The 20,391-nt window shown below is 39.8% G+C and overlaps 2 protein-coding genes across 2 annotated transcripts in view; one reads left to right on the top strand and one right to left on the bottom strand.

Moving 5' to 3' along the window:
* The window catches only part of LOC119414932 (excitatory amino acid transporter 5), a 90,658-nt gene extending 75,655 nt beyond the window's left edge, over positions 1-15,003 (top strand). Inside the window, exons 6-10 of the mRNA XM_037682050.1 lie at positions 1,979-2,212; positions 5,005-5,199; positions 12,294-12,428; positions 12,958-13,057; positions 14,617-15,003. Coding sequence (XP_037537978.1) covers positions 1,979-2,212; positions 5,005-5,199; positions 12,294-12,428; positions 12,958-13,057; positions 14,617-14,880 — 928 coding nt within the window. The 3' untranslated portion in view covers positions 14,881-15,003. The remainder of the gene's footprint in view (positions 1-1,978; positions 2,213-5,004; positions 5,200-12,293; positions 12,429-12,957; positions 13,058-14,616) is intronic.
* Positions 15,004-19,346: 4,343 nt separating this feature from the next.
* Positions 19,347-20,391, bottom strand: part of scp2a (sterol carrier protein 2a) — a 75,080-nt gene continuing 74,035 nt past the window's right edge. The window contains exons 16-17 of the mRNA XM_037682049.1: positions 19,816-19,924; positions 19,347-19,531 (exon numbers count right to left, since the gene is read on the bottom strand). Of these exons, the coding sequence (XP_037537977.1) occupies positions 19,347-19,531; positions 19,816-19,924 (294 nt within the window). The remainder of the gene's footprint in view (positions 19,532-19,815; positions 19,925-20,391) is intronic.

Here is a 20,391-nt window from a genome sequence, read left to right as displayed (position 1 = left end):
CCATCCATCCAGCCATCCTGCCAGCCATCCATCCATCCATCCATCCATCCATCCATCCATCCATCCATCCATCCATCCATCCATCCATCCATCCATCCATCCATCCATCCATCCATCCATCCATCCAGCCATCCATCCAGCCATCCTGCCAGCCATCCATCCATCCATCCATCCATCCATCCATCCATCCATCCATCCATCCATCCATCCATCCATCCATCCATCCATCCATCCATCCAGCCATCCAGCCATCCATCCATCCATCCATCCATCCATCCATCATCATGATCTTTACCTTTTTGACTTGCTGCGGTCACTGGTGCCCATATCCAGCCATCACTGTGCTAGTGGTGGGGGACACCTTTGACAGGTCTCAGTCCATCACAGGGACACATAGAGACACATGAGACAAACAACCATTCATTCTCTCTCTCACACCTAGACACAATTTAGAGTTACCAATGAGTCTAACATGCATGTTTTTGGTCTGTGGGAGGAAACCGGGGTACCCGGAGAAAACCCATGTGTGCATGGAGAGAACATGTCAACTCCACCCAGAAAGGCCCTTAGCCGGGATTTGAACTGGGGCGACCTGCTTGCTGAGAGGCAGCAGCTCTTCCAACTGTGCCACTGTGCCGCTGTTAGAAATACAGTTGCCACAAATAAGACTAAGAGAAAAGCTGGAAGATTTAAAAGAGCAGATTTATGGATGCAATTAGAGAGGACAAGGAGGTAGTTGGAGTGAGGACAGAGAGAAGACAGGGTGAGATAGAGGAGGATGACTCACTGTACTGACCCCTGAAAATGGAAGAGCTAAAGGAAGAAGAAAGAAGTCACACCTAATAAAACTGTCTCCTGTAACTGAACAATATCTGAAAGTTTTTGAAAAACAAGAGAATAAATACCATAGACATGAGGATTTTGTTCTTTATTTGACCATACTGTTGGTTAAGTTTTAAAGTATTAAGTCTCTGAGAATTACTTAGTTGATGTTAAAATATTATTTTCTTTAAGTAGTATTAAATACTTTATTGTGAAGGTAGATTCACATGCATATTAAATTACCTTCCTCTCAGAATGGAGAGTTGTTAGATCTTTGTTTGCCTGGCTCACAAGAGAGATGTTTTGGTCACGTGTGAAGTGAAACTGACTGGATATCAGACTTAATTCTTTTTTGTAGGTTTTAGAAAGCTGAAATCAGACCTTTTTTCTGTTTGAAGTTTTTTTTTTTACATAAATGGTATCCTTTACCACTGGACAATACAGATATGAACATTTTTGTCTTCAAAAGAGACAAAAATCCTTGAGTTGTAGGTGCACAGGTGAATCTTGTTGTGAAGAGCTGGCTTTCTTGTGTTGAGCCATGCATCTGTGGACAAGTTGTTTAATTTCTCCAATATGGAGGTCTGAACATTCCTCACTGCACTGAACTGCATACACCACACCACTCTTTTTTTTTTTTTGGGGGGGGGGGGGGGGGGGGGGTGACCTTAGGATACACCAGCCTCTGAGTCCTATTAGGTTTGAAATGCATCAAGATGTTTTGTTAGAAAGAAATCATTCTGTATCTTGGATACTTCAGCAACATATGGGATGACAAAGTTTTTGCATTTGTTCTTCTCTTTCCTCATTGACTTCAATAGCTAAATAGCTAAATACCTCAATAGCTAAAGTAATATGTCGCTGAATTTGTGCTACTGATGATGAGTCTGAGTGGTGTACCTTCTTTGTGCATTTTAGGAAGTCCATGTAAATGTGGAGTAGCTTTCCCCAGTTAAAATCTGTGCTAAAATGATCAATTGAATTTACTTTGTCCTGTTTAAGTTTTTAACGGTAGGCTTTGTGTAAAACGAAATTATTGTTGGAAAACACACATTAACAAAAAATGCAAGAGTTTTTAGCCTGCTGTTATCAGCAGTCAGTTGAACAGCGAACAAAAACATGATGCTTTAAAGTGTCCAACTTTTTCCACTTTCAGGTACTTTCCTTTTGGTATTGTGTTCCTGGTTGCTGGGAAGATCTTGGAGATGGATGACCCTTCAGCCATGGGAAAGAAGTTGGGCTTTTATGCCATCACTGTGGTAATGGGCTTGGTGCTTCATGGCCTATTTATTCTCCCAGCCATGTATTTCTTCATTACCAAGAAGAGCCCCATAGTGTACATCAGAGGCATTCTACAGGCATTGCTCATCTCCTTGGCCACCTCCTCCAGGTAAAAGGAAAATTATGGATCAACATAATTTGTATTTCTCATGAAAAGACAGAACAAAAGAAAGAAAATTATCTGGGTAACTACTTGAGTTCCTTGTAGCACTCTTAAAAAGCATCAATACAGCTCTTCTTAAGATGTATTATTGATAAAAACTTTTTTGATATTGTTTGTTAGACCAAATGACAATGCTGCCGGTCAATAAATACAACATAAACATTTTCTTATGACGGAAAAAGCATAGCACAGCAAAGGGAATACCAGTGTTACATGGAATTAAAACTAAAAAGAGTGAGTGTGGAAATAAAAATTAAAAATTATGTTTGAAGGATTTGCTGAAACACTGTCATAATACTCAGAGTGCTGTTTTACTTTATGAACGTACTGTAGATGAGTAGGTTTTAGTTAACAATAGAATAGCTTGTGGTTTTTACCAGTGCTTTCTTCTGGTTTGCAGTTAATTTGTTATGTTGAGTCTCATGGACCCTAAGTGTTTTCCTGCATAAAACAAATATCGGTGCATTTACTCACATAAAAGTGAAGAACACAAACAGAGTGGTGGACATGCATGTGTAAAAAGGCCATGTACCTGTAGTCCACTGATTACAATATCACATTAAATGCATATAAAGATGGTGCAGGTGTGTTCCCATGTCAGAAGGGTGTAGTACACTCTCAGACTTGAACCACAGAATCACAGACTTGAAGCCGTGATTCAGACCAGATCAGGGCGACTGTGGATGAGTGGTTAGAGCAGTTGCCCTCAAATGCTAGAGATGGGGATTCAAATCCACCAGCAGTCACATGCCGAAGTATCCCTGGGCAAGACACTGAACCCCTCATTGCCTTCAATGTGTGTCCCATCAGTGTATGAATGTGATAAAGCTCTGATTAGTCTCTTTAGAATGATTTGTTCAATTAGCTTTGTAGATATCTAGTAGAGTGCTGTATGAATGGGTAAATGAGGCACAGATTGTAGTGTAAAGCACTTTGAATATCTTGATCAGATAGAAAGGCTTTATATAAGTACAGTCCATTTACCATTTACCATCAAAGTCCTACAGTTGCTCTCGTGCAGCAAGTTGATTGACAGCTGTTGAAATTGGACCTTAAAAACTGGCAGATTGGTGCTGGGTCAGAGTTGACATCTGAGTTGATCCCACATGTTTGATTGAAGAAAGTTTGGGGAACCGGGCTGGCTCTGAGAAGACCTCATCATACACATGTCATGCGCCGTATATGGATAATTCAACCTTTAATAATAATAATAATAATGTGTATGCATTGTCATCATTGTGTGTTCACATACAATGGCAAAACTAGCTCTCTGCATTTAAGCCATCCACCACCAGATGGAGCAGTGGGCAGCTATTGAAAGCACCTGGGGATCAACTGGGGATAGGGTGTCCTGCTCAGAGACATCAGGAGATGTGCAATGACCAGGGGTTGAACCCGGGATGGCTGCCCTGCCCCTACACTATCTCGGCCCCCAAGGTTAATCCCACTGAGCCTCGGGGACTCATTTACAAGAGAGACCTGATTTTAACAATGAGCGATGACAACAGTAGACAATCATAAAAAGTATACAAATTGAGAAGAATGAATGAAATAAAATGGTATTAAAAACTGAAACAAAAACAGCTAGATTGTAAAGCGATGTAGAGTAATAAAAACAGGAACATGTCTGCAATGGGTTTTCTCAGGAACTTAGCAGATGTTTGAAGCCACTTAGGGAGGCCAAGGTCGAGAGCTTCATATCTTTTTGCAAGATATTCCAGGAAACAGGAGTGGAGTAGGAGAATGCCCTTTAGCCTAGTTCAGTCCGCACTGAGGGGACACTGCATGTAATAATGTCCTGAGAGCGCACGCTGTAGCTGCACTCACACAATGACATATAAGAGGAGATGTATGAAGGCAACAGACCAAGAAGTGTTGTGCTGTCAAAAACTACCAGAGTTCTGTCTCAGAATGGTTAAAACGTGCAAACACAGGTTGTCACTGATGTAGTAATGTGCAATCAGGGTCCCCCACATCGCTACCAGAGGTGACCTGAAGTCATACTCTATGGATCCTCACAACAAGTTGCCAGGAGTAATGCCATGGTATCTCTTCACTCTGAACCACCTTACCCCAAATGTAAAGTCATCTGTGGTGTAGAAAAAAGATTCATATGAACTTGATATACCACTACACAACATCAGTCCTTCTGGGTACAGGATCACTCCAAATTCAGCTGTCTCTGCTTTAATGCTATTGGCAGCCTACACTTGGGACAGTGCACTTGTAGTCTGGCTGATTACAGTTGTTGAGTACTGCAATGAACAGTGTGACATCTGTACCTCTCGTGTAAATGGTAAATGGACTGTACTTATATAAAGCCTTTCTATCTGATCAAGATACTCAAAGCGCTTTACACTACAATCTGTGTCCTCATTTACCCATTCATACAGCACTCTACTAGATCTATACAAAGCTAATTGAACAAATCATTCTAAAGAGACTAATCAGTGCTTTATCACATTCATACACCAATGGCACACACATCGGAGGCAATGAGGGGTTCAGTGTCTTGCCCGGGGACACTTCGACTTGTGACTGCTGGTGAATTCGAACCCCCAACTTTTGCATTGGAGGACTACTGCTCTAACCACTCAGCCACAGTTATGCAATACAACTATCCGGCCTTGTACAAACTCATGCAGCACAGCATCAGAACCTTCAGAAGCCCACAGTTTAACTACATCTTCCATTAACTCACCTGGATGTCTTTTTTCTCTGATCTTTACCTGCTGCAGCTCTGCCACTCTGCCTATCACCTTTAAGTGCCTCCTGGAAAACAACCACATCGACAGACGCATCATTCGCTTTGTGCTGCCCGTCGGGGCCACCATCAACATGGATGGCACTGCACTCTATGAGGCCGTGGCAGCCATCTTCATCGCCCAAGTGAATAACTATGAGCTTGACTTTGGGCAGATCATCACCATCAGGTAGGGTGCAAGCTGAATTTTCCTGGCAGAATTTGTGAAATAGGGATTGACCCTGAGCAAAATTATCAGTGGGGAAGACATTCATGTCCTGAATCACTAACCACACAAATTTTACAAATGTGTTACATTTTCTTAAGAAAAAAATAGTGGATACAGTATATGCTGCTTAATATTTAATTAGTTTATTGTGCACAAACTTACTGTCTTTTTACTCCCTCCTGCAGGTTGAGGTTGCGTCTCGTGAAAAACACACCTATATAATAAATCAGAGCAACAGACGCTTCCAGCATCCAGGAGTATTTTAAAATGTATCTGTGTAAAATAAAACAGATAGGTACACAGCTTTCTGGATTGGATTTCTAATTAGATTTTAAATGATAATTCTGAAATAACACGCCAAGTTAACTCAGTCAAAGGTGAGAAAAAAGTTATGTGAAATAAAAAAATTAAAACTATAAAAGTGAAAGAAAAAAAGAGTTAAAATCGATCATCGCTGATTCAAATAGATGCTCCGAGCAGGGATTTAACTCACAGGCTTCTGATAAGAAGACCACTGATTTAACCATTGACGCTTCTTCAGTCAAGATGGCCGCGCTCAGCAGAGCGGCAGCTTCACAGGCTCCTGGTGAACTCGATCTGTTTTTATTCCTGTTTTTTTTTTTGCGCATCCACAGTACAGGTATGACCGAGACACACTTGTGGAGTTTTCTGTGTTGCTGCCTTGCCATTGTGGTTCATACCTTCCAGCCTCAGGCTCAGGCCTGACATGGCGGCTGTCTCCATTATCCTCCATCTGCCTGCACGGACTGAACTCTACAGACCCGTTCGGTTCCGCAGGGAAACCTTGGATATTCTCTGTCTGACAGACCCGGTTCTGGAGGGCTGTCTGGGAGGCAGATGCTGCGGTCCTTATTATCATCATGCTGCTGAAGGGACCGACTTGCTAACACTGCTAACAAGACCACGTCACTAACCGAACATCACTGCTGACAGTATCATGCTGCTAACTGGACCATGTTGCTAAGAGAACCTCACTGTCATCAGAACCACTCTGCCAATAGGACCATGTTGCTGTAGATTTATTTCTTTTTCACTTTTGGCACCTTGTTTCAGTATTTTTGTTGCATGCTTTGAATAAATCCCAGTTTGTTAATTTTGGGGTCGGCTCTGAGCCTGACTCTACTCGCATTAAGCATGTAAATTATAACCTAAATGAACCCATGAGAATCGTGCTGCTGTTGTTCGATGTATTGTTTTGCACTATTAGTGACTGGAATATATCTTAGATGTTTTAGTGTACTGCTGGGCGTTCATATATCTTGGTTATATCTTAGATCCTTATTTACTGTTTCTTTTTACACTTTATATTCTTACTGTTGTTGGAGGCAACTGGGACCCTGTGTACACAATTTCGTTCCAGCTCATGTACATGCGATGTGAATGACAATAAAGAACCTTGAGCCCTTGAATCCTTGAATCTTATCTACTTACTTTACGCAATAAATCTATCATGATCTGACGTGAGGTTGAACCCAGGGTGCAGACATGACTCGGAAACTCAAAGAGAAAATAAAGAATATTTATTATTATTAACAAAAATGGCAGATGATGGCAGCAAAACTTACATTTCAGGAGGAGATCACAAGAGGAGTAGAGACAGAACATGACACTTAGGGCAATCCATGAACAAATGAGAAGATGCAAAGACTCTGAATAAATAGGAACACCAATGATAGACATTGACTAACACCTGGGCTGATAGAGGACAGGTGTGCAGGAGCTAGAAAATACAGGGATCACAAAACACACACACACACACCCCGATCCTCACAAAATTTGAATGTAAATTTGAACCAACACAACAAAATTGTCAGATTTTTGGACCCCAAATGACTCTTCCATGGACATCATCATTGTTGACCTATTTTCAGTCACTTCAGCTGTTTCTGGAGCTAAACAAACACAAGCGGTATTTGCAGTGGTGGGATGTAACTAAGTACAAGTACTTTGTTACTGTACCTAAGTACATTTTTCATGTATCTGTACTTTACTTAAGTAGAGTTAAACGTGGGTACTTTCGACTTTTACTCCACTACATTTTACATTAAGTATCAGTACTTTCTACTACACTACATTTCTATAATGTGTGGCATTACAAGTTACATTCATGTTGCGTTTTTTTTATTTGTTTGTTACTTTGAAAGTAACCAGTGGTGAGAGGGGAGCTGGTCCAGTGAATCACTGCAAAGTGGGCAGGTAACGTTAGACCCGCCTTCAAGAAGAGCTGGGCCAATGACATATATTCTAGTAAATATGTCACTGAACTGGGTGCACCCGCAGCACCACTAACACACCCAAAATGTATTCCACCGCAAGAGAGTCAGCCAGAAGATATGCGCCACCCATGGCCTTATTGAAAGACTGCTCAGTACAGCAGGAGAGATTCTCTCTCCCAAAAGAGCCAGACTGGACTCAAAAACTTTGAAAACCAACTTCTTCTGAACTTGAACAAGAAATTCTTGCTACAATATTAAAATGTGTCAGTACATGATGTTAGGAAAGGAGACAAGAGATGTCTCCAAATGTCTCGACACTCGGATCCAAGTTTTGAAAAATAGTGTCAGAAAGTTAAAATATTGTTCAATATTGACCCATTACAAGGTTGAATAGACAGTATTTTAACTAGAATTGACGACAAACTGGAGTTGAAATGATCAGTCTGTTCCTTTGTTAGGTCTAATGCTCCTTTTTTCAAACAGACAACTTTTACTTAAATGTGATTACTGCAGTTAAAATGACACATTGGTTTTGATTTGTGTTAAATAAAAACTTTCAAAGGTATAATCATTTCTCTTTCTTATTTTGCTTAATGACATTTAACTCTGTATGACATCCCTAAAATTCTGACGCACAGAATCACAAGTCCAAGTGTTAACTGTGTCACAGAGTAAACACAATAAAAACATGTATTATCTGCAGCATTGTTCATTAAAATGACACAACACTATTAATGTAGTACAGAAAATATACATACGGTAGACGCACTTAATGATACTGTAGACCATTGCATTAGGTAATTCAGCAAGTACTTTTACTTTTAATACTTTAAGTATCTTTAAAGGCAAGTACTTATTTACTTTTACTTAAGTAAAAATGTTAATGTGGTACTTCTACTTTTACTAGAGTACATTTTTTGTCTGTTTGTACTTTTACTTAAATACAGTGTTTGAGTACTTTCTCCACCACTGGGTATTTGGCAGCCAGTCACATTTTGTTTGCAGTTTTTTCATTAAAGGCCAATAAACATCAATAAGAGAAAAGACTGTGCTGATTTTATATCTTATTTTATTTTACTATTATTGTTTTTGACCGGTGTTCATGACACTGCAGTACCTTTATAGAAAGATGGATTCTTTATTGTAAACTTCCTTTTTCTTGTTAAAAAATTATTATTTCCCCTAAAAAAAATCTGGTATAGTTTTTATTTAAGATGCATTTAAAAATTGCACAATCATACTTGTGTAATCTACTATTTCAGTAACAATTATAACAATAAAAACTACATATAAGTCGAGCATAAGAATCTTACATTCATCTGGGTCAAATCAAGTATTACAGCCTGAAAGGAGAGGCGACATGTGAATGAATCTAACACTGCATATTAAACTCTGAATTATTAATGCTATTACAGGATTTACTAAATTCTCAAATATGTAAATGTCACACAGATTATACCTCGTGTGAGCTTCTTAGTCTGATCTGATTTCTGGTAAAGCAGTCTCCAGCTCTGTGTGGACAAACAGAAAAATATTAACAACTGTCTGATAACTTCATTTAAATCAAAAGTGAAAGGGGACCCCTCAGGTCACGTAACACATCTTTAGCGCCATCTGATCTGTTCTCGTGTCTGTTATTATGAGCAAACCTCTCCTCATGGCTGCAGTCTGTGCACTGTCCCTCGTTATAATCCTTCATCAGTAAAACCCATATGACCTGTATTACTCATCTCACATGTCACGGGAGAATTATAATCATTTCCCTCTCTGTGCCCTGTCCCTGTGACGTTTGGCCCAGGACAACTCCTCCATCTGTATGTCCACCCAGCTCCAACCCTTCTGCTCTGCACAAAATGAAAACTCGGTCGGGTCGCTGTGAGAATCAGGAAACTCGAACCCTGCTTTTCTGGGGCTGAAGGAGTGTTCAGTTATTTGCTTGTTCATGATATTAGAATAAAATATACTGTTAGTATATTAAGGCCACTCGGGGGGTGGGGGGTGGAAATGAGAAAGATTTTAGTAGTTCCTGAGTTTTGGGATGACAAAGGCAAAATATTAAGAATTAAGTTAAAGTAGAATTTCAATAATAACATGAAAATGTTAAAAATGAAGCCAAAATGTTGTGGAAAAAAGCCAAAGTAGTATTTTAAGAATAAACTTCAAGTGGCAGAAATAAAGATTTTACATTGAAAATAAAAATAGAAAAAAAAAAACTAAAGTTATGTGAAATAAAAAATACTATAAAAGTGAAGGAAAAAAAGTTCAAATCAATCAGTTAAAATAAAATAAAAAACAAACAAGCTCTGGTGCAAACCCTAATGATAGTTATATGTTTTGTAAATTACTGTAATTTCCAGACTATAGAGAACACCTGAATATAAGCCGCACCCATTAATAATAATAAAATAATAATTTTATACATGTATAGGCCACGCTTGTCTATAAGCCGCAAGTGTCATGTTGTAACATGAGATATTTACACAGAAATTTTTTTTTTACTTTTAATTAAATACAGTATGCACTGGTAACATACACAAAAACATAGAGTAAATGTTTTGGGTTTTTTTCTGAACAGTGCCTTTAATGCGGCTGGGGGAAAAAAATACAGTAACCTTTCACTATCTTCATGTTCCTCCTGCTGTCAGGATCCACTAGCAGCGAAGCAAAAGGTGTTCTGCGCATGCAGGGGAGTCCCCCTCTCCACTCTTTCCTCCCCTTCCCATTTCACTGGTCCACTGTGACCTGTTCAGTAACTTCATTGGTCAGACTGTATTATTATTTTTACCTTTAAGATTGACAGACATATTTGTGCAGCGTCTGCAGTATTGCGGACTCTGTATCGGTCCGTTGTGGTGAAGACAGAGCTGAGCTGTAAGACAAAGCTCTCTGTTTACCAGTCGGTCTATGTTTCTACCCTCACCTATGGTCAAGAGCTCTGGGTAGTGACTGAAAGAATGAGATCGTGGATACAGGAGGTTGAAATGAGTCTCCTCTACAAGGTATCTGGACCCTCCCTTGGAGATAGGGTGAGAAGTTCAGTTATCAGGAGAGACTCAGAGTAGAACCACTGCTCCTACACGTCGAGAGGAGCCAGTTGTGGTGGTTCGTGCATCTGGTAAGGATGCTGTCTGGGCGCCTCAGTTGCTCCGGGCATGTCCGGCTGGGAGGAGACCCCGGGGAAGACCCAGGACACGCTGGAGAGCCTATGTCTCTTTGTTGGCCTGGGAACACCAAGGAGTCCTCCCAGAAGAGCTGGAAGAGGTGGATGTGGAAGGAGATGTCTGCACCTCCCTGCTCAAGCTGCTGCCCCCACGACCCGATTTCGGAATAAGCGGAAGATAATGGATGGATGGATGGATGGATGGATGGATGGATGGATGGATGGATGGATGGATGGATGGATGGATGGATGGATGGATTGATGGACCTTTATTTAAAGAGGTAGTCTCACTGAGTCATGAGGACCCACCTCCCTAGAGAGACATGCATTGAGTAGCTCTGTGATTGCCTGGGTGTGACAAAGCTAAATGTTTTGGCGGCATGAAGCTTGTTAGCCCGTTCAAAAATGTTTTCCATAAATTAGCTGCAGCATTGTATAAGCTGCAGGGTTCAACATGTGTGAAATAAAAAAGTACATATACATATATATACATATGGAGCTGTACACAACTTTTTTTGCTAAACTCAAAGCAGTTCCACCTGAAATATGAGATTTAAAAGAAAACAATAAAAATCCAGAGACAATTTTTTTTTTTGTAAAAAAAAAAAAAAAAAGTGTGCATGAAATCATTATGGTATTGTCTGATGCTGCTGCTTAAGAGCATTGCCTGTATGGAAACACTCAAACAGCTGAAATTTAGGCCTGAAAGCATTTTAAACTAATGTGCCTTCATAAACTGTTGCACAAGAAACAGGAGTCAAAGCATCATCTCCTGAAGTCATAAACAATTAGAAATTTAAATGAACGTAACAGGATGAAGTAATCAGTGTACAGTTCAAAAATGGTGAAGGACAAAAGACTAATGTAATCAATAATGTAATTTTTAAAATCATTTACAGTATATTGATTACAAGCAAATGTTTCATGACCAGATGTACTTGAAAAGCTGAAAATCAATAGTGAAAGCATGTGATTTAAAAATGTCAGAATATTTTCCTCAAGTGTGCACAATAAGTCGGCCTGTTTTGTTTTGAATGCAGAACAAAGATGAAATGTTTTCACCATGTTTGTCTTGTGACTTTGATAAGATGCTGCTTTGATAAAGTCACATCTTAACAATCTGTTAGCTTCAGCGAGCTGTTCAGCAGAGCCGTACACCAGTGATGTTCATGCACACAGCGTGCTTCATTGGGTCAGCAAGGCTGTACTGTGAACTTTGCCAAGTAGGACACTGTGACGCTGGACGCCAGTTACTTTATGTTCCATGTTTTCTGTATTCAAAATACATTTTGATAGCATTAGACATGTGATGATTAAATCATACAAATCCTATTAAAATGCATTTTAACTTCTTTGCTGAGATGACAGGGGGAGTTCATACTTTATTAAGACCATGAATTGAATTTAAATTATGCTGATTGTATAACATATTAAAATATAAAACTTCCTTGTGGCAGCTAAGTGCATTTTCAGAGTACTGCACTGCATTCCTCTTTTTCGTATACTATTGTCCCTGAACTCATGTAGTCCCCCCCCCCCCCCCCCACACACACACACACTTTCACTTCTAAAAGCTTGTTCACAGCCCTGAGCTTTGGCCATGACTGTTTCTGTACGCTCTGTAACAGCCCTGCCTCTCTGTCTGGTCTCTCACTCAGCATCACCGCTACAGCTGCCAGCATCGGAGCAGCTGGAATCCCACAGGCTGGACTCGTTACCATGGTGATTGTGTTGACCTCTGTGGGTCTGCCCACTGATGACATCACGCTCATCATTGCAGTTGATTGGGCTTTGTAAGTATATGCTTGTGTTTTCATTTTTTAAGTGCAAATTTTGGGAAATTGGGGAAAAGTAGTTCACATTCAGTAATTACAGATGTGTAACCAGTGGTTGGCACAGCTAACCAAAAAGTGAGCTTTGCTAAAGCTAAACCGCTAAACAAGTAAAAAATTGAGCGGAGGCTAAAGCAAAACCACTAAGACGACTGTCACTCAGTGTGCGTCACACGTCACTGTCTCCTTCCAGTCCAAGCTGCATGGACTAATCACATCCTGTACACGTTAAATCATCTAAACAAAAAAGCTGTAAATTGCTTTGTGTATTTTTTAAATTTAAAATGTTACTTCACAAATTCACAATTTGGAAAGAAAAAAGTAATTTATTACGTCACAAAAAGTAATCTTAGAATTTAATTGGCATTTATTTTTTATTTCATCTTATAATTTTTACTGTTTGTGCTCAATCTGTGTGTTATTATTATGAGCAGCAGCTTTTTATAAATATGTTTTATCAGAAAAAAATGGACTTTTGACTCTTGTTCAGGGATCGATTCAGGACCATGGTCAATGTGATGGGTGACGCTCTGGCTACAGGCATCATGGCTCATATCTGCAGAAAAGATTTTGTCAAAGAGGGAGAGCAGGTGAGAGCAATACAGACCAGACTGATTGATGCAGATGGTTCACAACATCCAGATCATTTCTTTTTATTTAAGTCACAAATGAGGTTTGTGTGTGAAAACTGTGTGTAAAAACATGTATTCATTTGGTCAGGTCAGTGGGATATATGGCAGACTTGGTAGATATGGTAAATAGCTCTTTAACTACAAGTGGACCTCCTGGGTTCATGTCTGTACAGTCTTCATATTAGACCACCAGATCTCAACCATGAAAGAAACTTCACTTCTGACCGAAATAAAATTAGATGGGAACATCTTTTCCATTCAGTTTTTTTTTTTATGTTTATCATCTTAAAGTTCACAATCAAACCATTCATCATATCCACAATTATTTAAGATCCTTCTATAATAATATTAATGCAAAAACAAACAGTATAACTTATATGTAAAGTTCAGAAATGTTTTAATCATTTGTGGAAAAGTTATAAATAATTAGTATCTTACCTGTTGTAGATAGTTTTAGTTTGGAGAAACAGTATAGGTCTGACAGGACTGGACCAAATCCAGTATCTCACCTTGCTGTGATGGTGGGGAATTATTTAACCACTCAACATTTTTAGCTGCTGTCTCTTTAGATTTTCAGTGTTCATGAGCAAAATGGTTTCTGACCATATTGAAATCTCCTTTGTGAACGCCGTTCACCAGATAGTTGCCAACAACTGCAGCCTGATGTGATGCTGACTTAAAATGGAATGCTATCATAACAAGTTCATTGTTGCAAGCTGAACTGGGACAAACACTTAAAATACACTGTTAGCCAAAGGATGAATGGTTTAATCCCAATAGGATTTTTGCATTAAACAGACATTATTATAGACTGAGAACGTACTGGAAATTGTAGTGGATAATGATGACTAAATGTCCTCTAGCTATTTGAGCAGCACCAGTAAAGTGTTTATAAAACCGAAAATATTCAAAATGTGAAAAATATTGATTCGAATAATCTATTTATTTGTATTCCATTATTAAGAAACAGAAGATGAGCCAGGATCACATCCTTCAACTGGAGATGGTTTATGGTTTCAACCAGTTTGCTCATTTATGTCACATATAAACATGAGCGTATGCTGTTATTTTTTAATGTCTATTGCAATGTACTTGGTGAGCTTAATATTTTTCGAGGTGTAATGCTATAAAAAGTTTGTAAACCATTGCCCTGCTTTATAAACTTTTACACCAACATCAGTTCCACATTATAGTTATTAACATGGTTATGTTGTAAAAATGCTGACAAAAGGGCTACAGCTCATTTTTGCATTTGAAATAAACCACATAATTCTATGTAAATAATTGTGTATTGCAAAAAATACAGTATGTAAAGGCTATAAAACTGTGTTTGCATTAATGAGTCTTATTGTGTTCAGGCTATCCCTTAGCTAATCATTCAGAGTATGTAAGAAGTAATGATTCTGAATTGCATTAATTTTCTTGACAATTCATGTGTTTGAACAATGTTTTTAGCATTGCCTTTTTTTTTTTTTGAAGAATAAAATTCTGAGTCTTCTCCTCCATTTGTCTTTTAGGTGCCTCTGATATGTGAAACCAAACCCATGATAAGCATCCAGCAGATGATGACGTACCAGAACCAGAAGAACGGCTGCTACCAGCCTCCACCGGGCAGCAAGCAGGACCACCTCACACCTGAAGTGGCCCGTCTGATCCAGCTGGAGGAGGGGATTCGGCCAGTGGAGAAGAAGAAGCATGCTCATGGGCCTCATCACAAGCGAGAGCACAGAGACAAGGACCACTGTTCTGTGGACATGAACGGGTTGGAGACAAATGTATAAAAGCAGTTGCTCGACCAGTAGAAACTGGTCCATGCACAACTGCTGATCTACGGGACGACGTATTAAAGAGCCAAGAATACCTCTTTATGTTCACATGATCCTCCCCTCCGAGAAAGGAGACAAGCCTCGAGTGGACATACACTAAGAAAAATGACTTTTTTTCTACATAACATACACGATGACCCACATTTGATTGTTCGTGTTTTTGTTTAAATATTTGTCAGATATATAATCTTTGGTAGCAGCAGTGGCAATCTGCTGCCTTGAAGAACACTTTTAATTAAGAATGGATCTACGGATTCAGACTCAATATTTAATACAGTGGAGCTGGAGAACATGTTAGCTACTATCAGATACAAAGAAAAGCTCATGCTTCTCTATGAACTTAAAACAAACCACAAGCATCATCACATTGGTCTGTTTACTCGTTATTATCTGGAATGTTTTACCCCAGTAAACCAGGGTTTCTATCTGATGTGATTTCTTTTGGTCATTGTTTTCTCAGTGCTAAACCTGAAGCACAGTACAATGCTACCTTAAGTTGCAGAATTAGTAAAACATGCAATGAAAGGTACTTAACTATGTATCAAAGAAATAATTCAATAGATGCATGAAAAATATATAATAGCTTCAAAGGTTTAAAATTATTTGGATTCTGATGATCCATTACGTTATACTTTTTAATGCTTTTCCTTACTGTTAACTTCTCTGCCTTGTCCTGAGTGGGTCCTCTGCCTCATACCTGTGGTAAAAAGCAAAATGAATAAGGTCAGAAAAAAAAAGCGCGGTTTTGGCTCCTCGGTCATATGTTGTCTTTTCCACCCTGCTGTATTTATTCCCTCTTTGCCTTAAATGACCAAAGGAGAAGCGTTCAGGAACTAGCACGTCTGACACAGCACACTCACTGATATAAAATGTTTGAGTACACAGTTAGAATGGTGGAATTGAAACTGTAATTCTTGAAAACTAGTGTTATTGTATTGTAATGATTACAAAAATCAAATCAAACTGATAATGGAGATGGCAATGCAGGCACGCTGCTAGTCCCATATCACTATTTTGGATGTATGCTGTGATTTGTTGCAGAACAGTCATACAGCCGTTGATTCCTCTCCTTCATCACTCTCTAATCTAGTCTTCTCTTGATGCCCAAGCTGATTCCACTCAGGATGGACTGGGAAAAGGTAAGGGGACCTGGCTGCCCATGGAAAACCTCATTATGATACCAACAGTAGACACAGAAACTGTGTTTGACTTGTTGAAATACCAGGCTATTGTCTCAGGACTGGTAAGACATGCAGACACAGGATTTTACTGACATAAAGCTGTGCCATCTGGATCCCCCAAACCATTTCCAGAAGTACCCTGAAATCATACCTTATAGCTCCCTACATCGTAAGGCCAGATTTAATACTAATGTGTCTCCCCAGTTCATTGGCAGGATTGAACCCGTAACCTCTGTGCTGCCAAAAAATTGCACATTCTATGGTAATGCAGAATTGAGCTTTTTCACTAAACTTGACATGATATCACTTGTCATCAACCCAGGCATCCTGGGTATGGCACCAGTACAAATGCAGGATTGGTATCTGCTCAGATGCTAATGGCAGCCTACACATTAACCAGTAGACTGCCAGTTGTCAAAACACAATGCATGTTGAAATGAAGTGCTGTAAGAAGTCCAATATCTGCATCTGGCAGACATAGATGTCATCTGGAGTATTTTTTGCACAATAAAACAATCCTCTCTTGAAGTGGTCTGTTTTGAGTGACTGGAAAGATAAGATAGAACTTTACTGATCCCGCAGGCGATACAAAGGAACATACACAAGGAATCACACAAGATATAAAAAATAACAGAGAATATAAAAATATCAACAATTAAGGTTTAAAACAGGTCTGGTGTAGAAAGAAACATTAAAGTGTTTATTGTAGTACAGGATTAATTTTATGGTTCTATGTGTAGAAAGGGGAGGAGTTGAAAAGTTTGATAGCCACAGGAAGGAAGGGCTTCCTGTGGCATTCTGTGGAGCACCTCGGTTGTATCAGTCTACAAAGACGCTTCACAAGCTTCACAATGTGCTCTCTTGGACCTACTGGTTTCAACATCAGGCCACTTTAACTTGTGTACACTTCTTATGCCAGACTGTTGCACTATTCCTGCATACACAAGTAATGCTTCCTAATGCATCTACAAGGCATTCTGGTTTTGGTGACCTTCACTCACTGGCTTGACTGATGGACACAGAAGATGCTTGCTCAAACTATTACCCCACTCAAGATTCCATGACTTTTATACCCTCTGGTGTCTGTATGTGTCATTTCCTAGAATCAAATAATTTTAAATCTATCACTGGTCTGGATGTGGACAAATAACATTCAAAAAGGACCATTCCTTCTGTGTACTGAACTTCTTTTGTCAGTGAGTGTAGTTGACAATCACAGGTCACAATCTGAACGCTGTTCATGTTTGTGTGTTATATGCTGTACATGTATTTATCTCAAAAGATATTTTAAAAAGTGTAGATTTTAACTTCATATCAGTTTGTTTCAAGAACTGCCATTCTGTGTTTGTTTAAACAAACTTTTTAATGTATTTTAAAATTTATGAAAAAAGCATGAACTCCATATAATTGCAAAAAAGGAAAATATATAAATATATAGATATGTTGGTTCAGGGTTTGTTTGTTTTTCTTCAGTGTCAGTAGTTTTGAAAATTTAATTACTGGTAAAATTGGTCTTTAGGTATTAAACTGTCACAAAGTATATTGTCAAATACAAGCTATATTAGGTTGCAAAATTATGCGACTAATAAATATAATTTAAACTTTATATTTACCCCAAAGCATAAAATAAATGTATAAAAGAAAATAGTAAAACCTTAGGGAAAGTCTTAATTAAGGGCCAGACAAAGTTTTTCAGAACACTCGAAAGAACAGAAGACAACAAGACGCTTGATGTTCTTTACCCACACACGGGTTACCAGGGCCCCACCCCCGAGTCAGGCCTGAGGGAGCCTCTATCCATGTGGCCCGGTCAGGATCAGCCTGAATATATTATGAGTTTGCCCTCCTGTGGGCCCACCCCCTGCAGGAGGGACCATAACTTCTGAATTGTTGTTTATTTGATCACTATCACTTTCCTCCTAAGTTTATCCAGACTGGGTGTTCCTGGGGAAACTACCAGCTGTCAGCTATCTTGCGGATGTATCACCACATAATTCAAGGCTGAGCTATGCTACTTTTTGTTGAACTGATGAAGTGACTTGGTGATGGAGATGAAGCGGGGCTAGGTCTGTTTGCATTCACACTGTACTCGAACCGCACTGGAGTTCGTTTCTATCGGACCGAGACCTAGGTTTTAGCCCGGGCCAGAGTTCGCCTTTTTGTTCCGTGACAGAGTTCGATGGCACGTTCATACCTCCCGAAACGAGACGGACTTTCTAGGAAAATGAGCTAGAGTTCAATTAAAGCGGACTAAACAGGGCTCGTGTGAATGCACCTAAAACTTCCCTTAACATCTTCCCAATAAAACACGTATTTCCTTGCAATCCTTTCAGCCTCAGTTCACAAACCCTAGTTTAAACTATACATTTTTAATATGATACAAACACCTTGGGTGTATAATGCTATGGGTGGTAGCCGAAGGGTGAGGCCTTGGTGCTCTGACACTGACTTAACAAAGTTGTTAGGCTAAAACAGTTGAGGACATGGAATGTTACCACTCTGATGGGGAAGGAGTCTGAGCTTCTGCGTAAGGTTGAGAGGTACTGACTAGTAACAGTCAGGCTCATCTCATGCACAGATTGGGGTCGGAGACTAATCTCTCTAAGAGGGGCTGGACCTACAGATAATTTTATTGTAGAGTTGCCCATGGTGAAAGGTGTTGGAAAGGTGTGGGTCAACTTACTGCCCCCTGGCTTGGTGCCTGTGTGTGGGACTTTTCCCAGGTAGATGAGAAGATAACTTCTTTCCATCTTTGGGTATGGGAAACCACTCTGACTGTTATATGTTACTATGTACCAAACAGCAGTTCAGAGTACTCAGCCTTCTGGAAGTATTTAAAGGGGTCATTGAAAGTGCTCCAGCTGGAGATTTCTATCTTCTGTTGAGGGACTACAATGGCCACATGGGTATCAACATTGTGACCCAGGGAGGCATATTTAAGAAGAACGTTTTTTCTGATATGAACGTGAGTGGTATTCTATTGTTGGACGCCTGTGCTAGTCAGTTTGTGCATTACAAACAACATGTTTGAAGATAAGGGTGTCCATTCCCTGTATGCAAATGCTCCACAGTGACAGGGCTGAATGACTACTGACCTATAGCCTTAACATCGGAAGTCATGAATTGCTTCGAGAAACTGGTCATGACCCACATCAAGGACTCTATCGACGTCACTGTGGACCAATATCAAAATGCCTACAGAAGGAACCCCTCCACTGCTGATGCCATTTCATCGGTGGTTCACATAGCCCTCACCCACTTGGAGAGCAGAAATTCTTGGGGAACTGGATTCTGGACTTCCTGAACAACAGACCTCAGACTGTCAGGATCTACAACATTGTCTCCTCCTCCATCACCCTCAGCACTGGCTTGCCCCAGGGCTGCGTGCTGAGCTCCCTTCACTCTGATGACATATGACTGCTCGGCTAGACATCCCAGCTGCCATATAGTGAAGTTTGCAGACAACACAACAGTAATGGGACACATCACGAACAATGATGAGTCCAAATACAGAGAGGAGGTGGAACATCTGGTGCAGTGATACAGAGATGATCTCTGTATCATTGTGAAGAAGACCAAGGAGATGGTGGTGGATTTCAGAAGGGACAAGGATCTTCTTCATCCCCTACACATCGGAGGAGCAGCTGTGGAGGTGGTTTTCTACTGCAGGTACCTGGGAGTGTATACAAAGTATATACAGTGACCTCACCTGGAGAGCCAATACTTCCTGTTTGGTCAAGAAGGCCCACCAGCATCTCTACTTCCTCAGGAAGCTGCAGTGAACTGGACTTGGGAGCTCTGTCCTGAGGAGATTCTATCTATGTGTGGTGGAGAATGTTATCTGCAAATGCATCACTGTGTCGCGTGGCAGCTGCACTGCTGCTGAGAGAATGGCTCTGCAGAGGGTGGTTAAGACTGCACAAAAATGTGGGGAGCAGCCTTCTCACCACCTAAGACCTCTTCACTTCACGATGAAGGGGGAGGGCGCTACGCATCATGAAGGACTCCACTCATCCTGCACACAGTCTGTTCCAGCCCATCCCCTCAAGCAGGCAACTGAGGAACATTCAGAGCAAGACCACCAGGCTCAGAAACAGTTTCTTCCCTGCAGCTGTCAAACTGCTGAACTCGAGCTGCACTTAATTCAGCTTCATCTTACATTTTTTTTACTATATATATATATATATATATATATATATGTATATATATATACATATATATATATATATACACATATGTATATATATATGTATATATATATATATATATACACATATACATATAT

The sequence above is a fragment of the Nematolebias whitei genome, chromosome 9 (genome assembly GCF_014905685.2).
Source record: "Nematolebias whitei isolate Nwh7 chromosome 9, NemWhi1, whole genome shotgun sequence".
Taxonomy (NCBI): domain Eukaryota; kingdom Metazoa; phylum Chordata; class Actinopteri; order Cyprinodontiformes; family Rivulidae; genus Nematolebias; species Nematolebias whitei.
The sequence above is the reverse complement of the archived record's forward strand: the minus strand, read 5'-3'. Positions and strand labels throughout refer to the sequence as shown.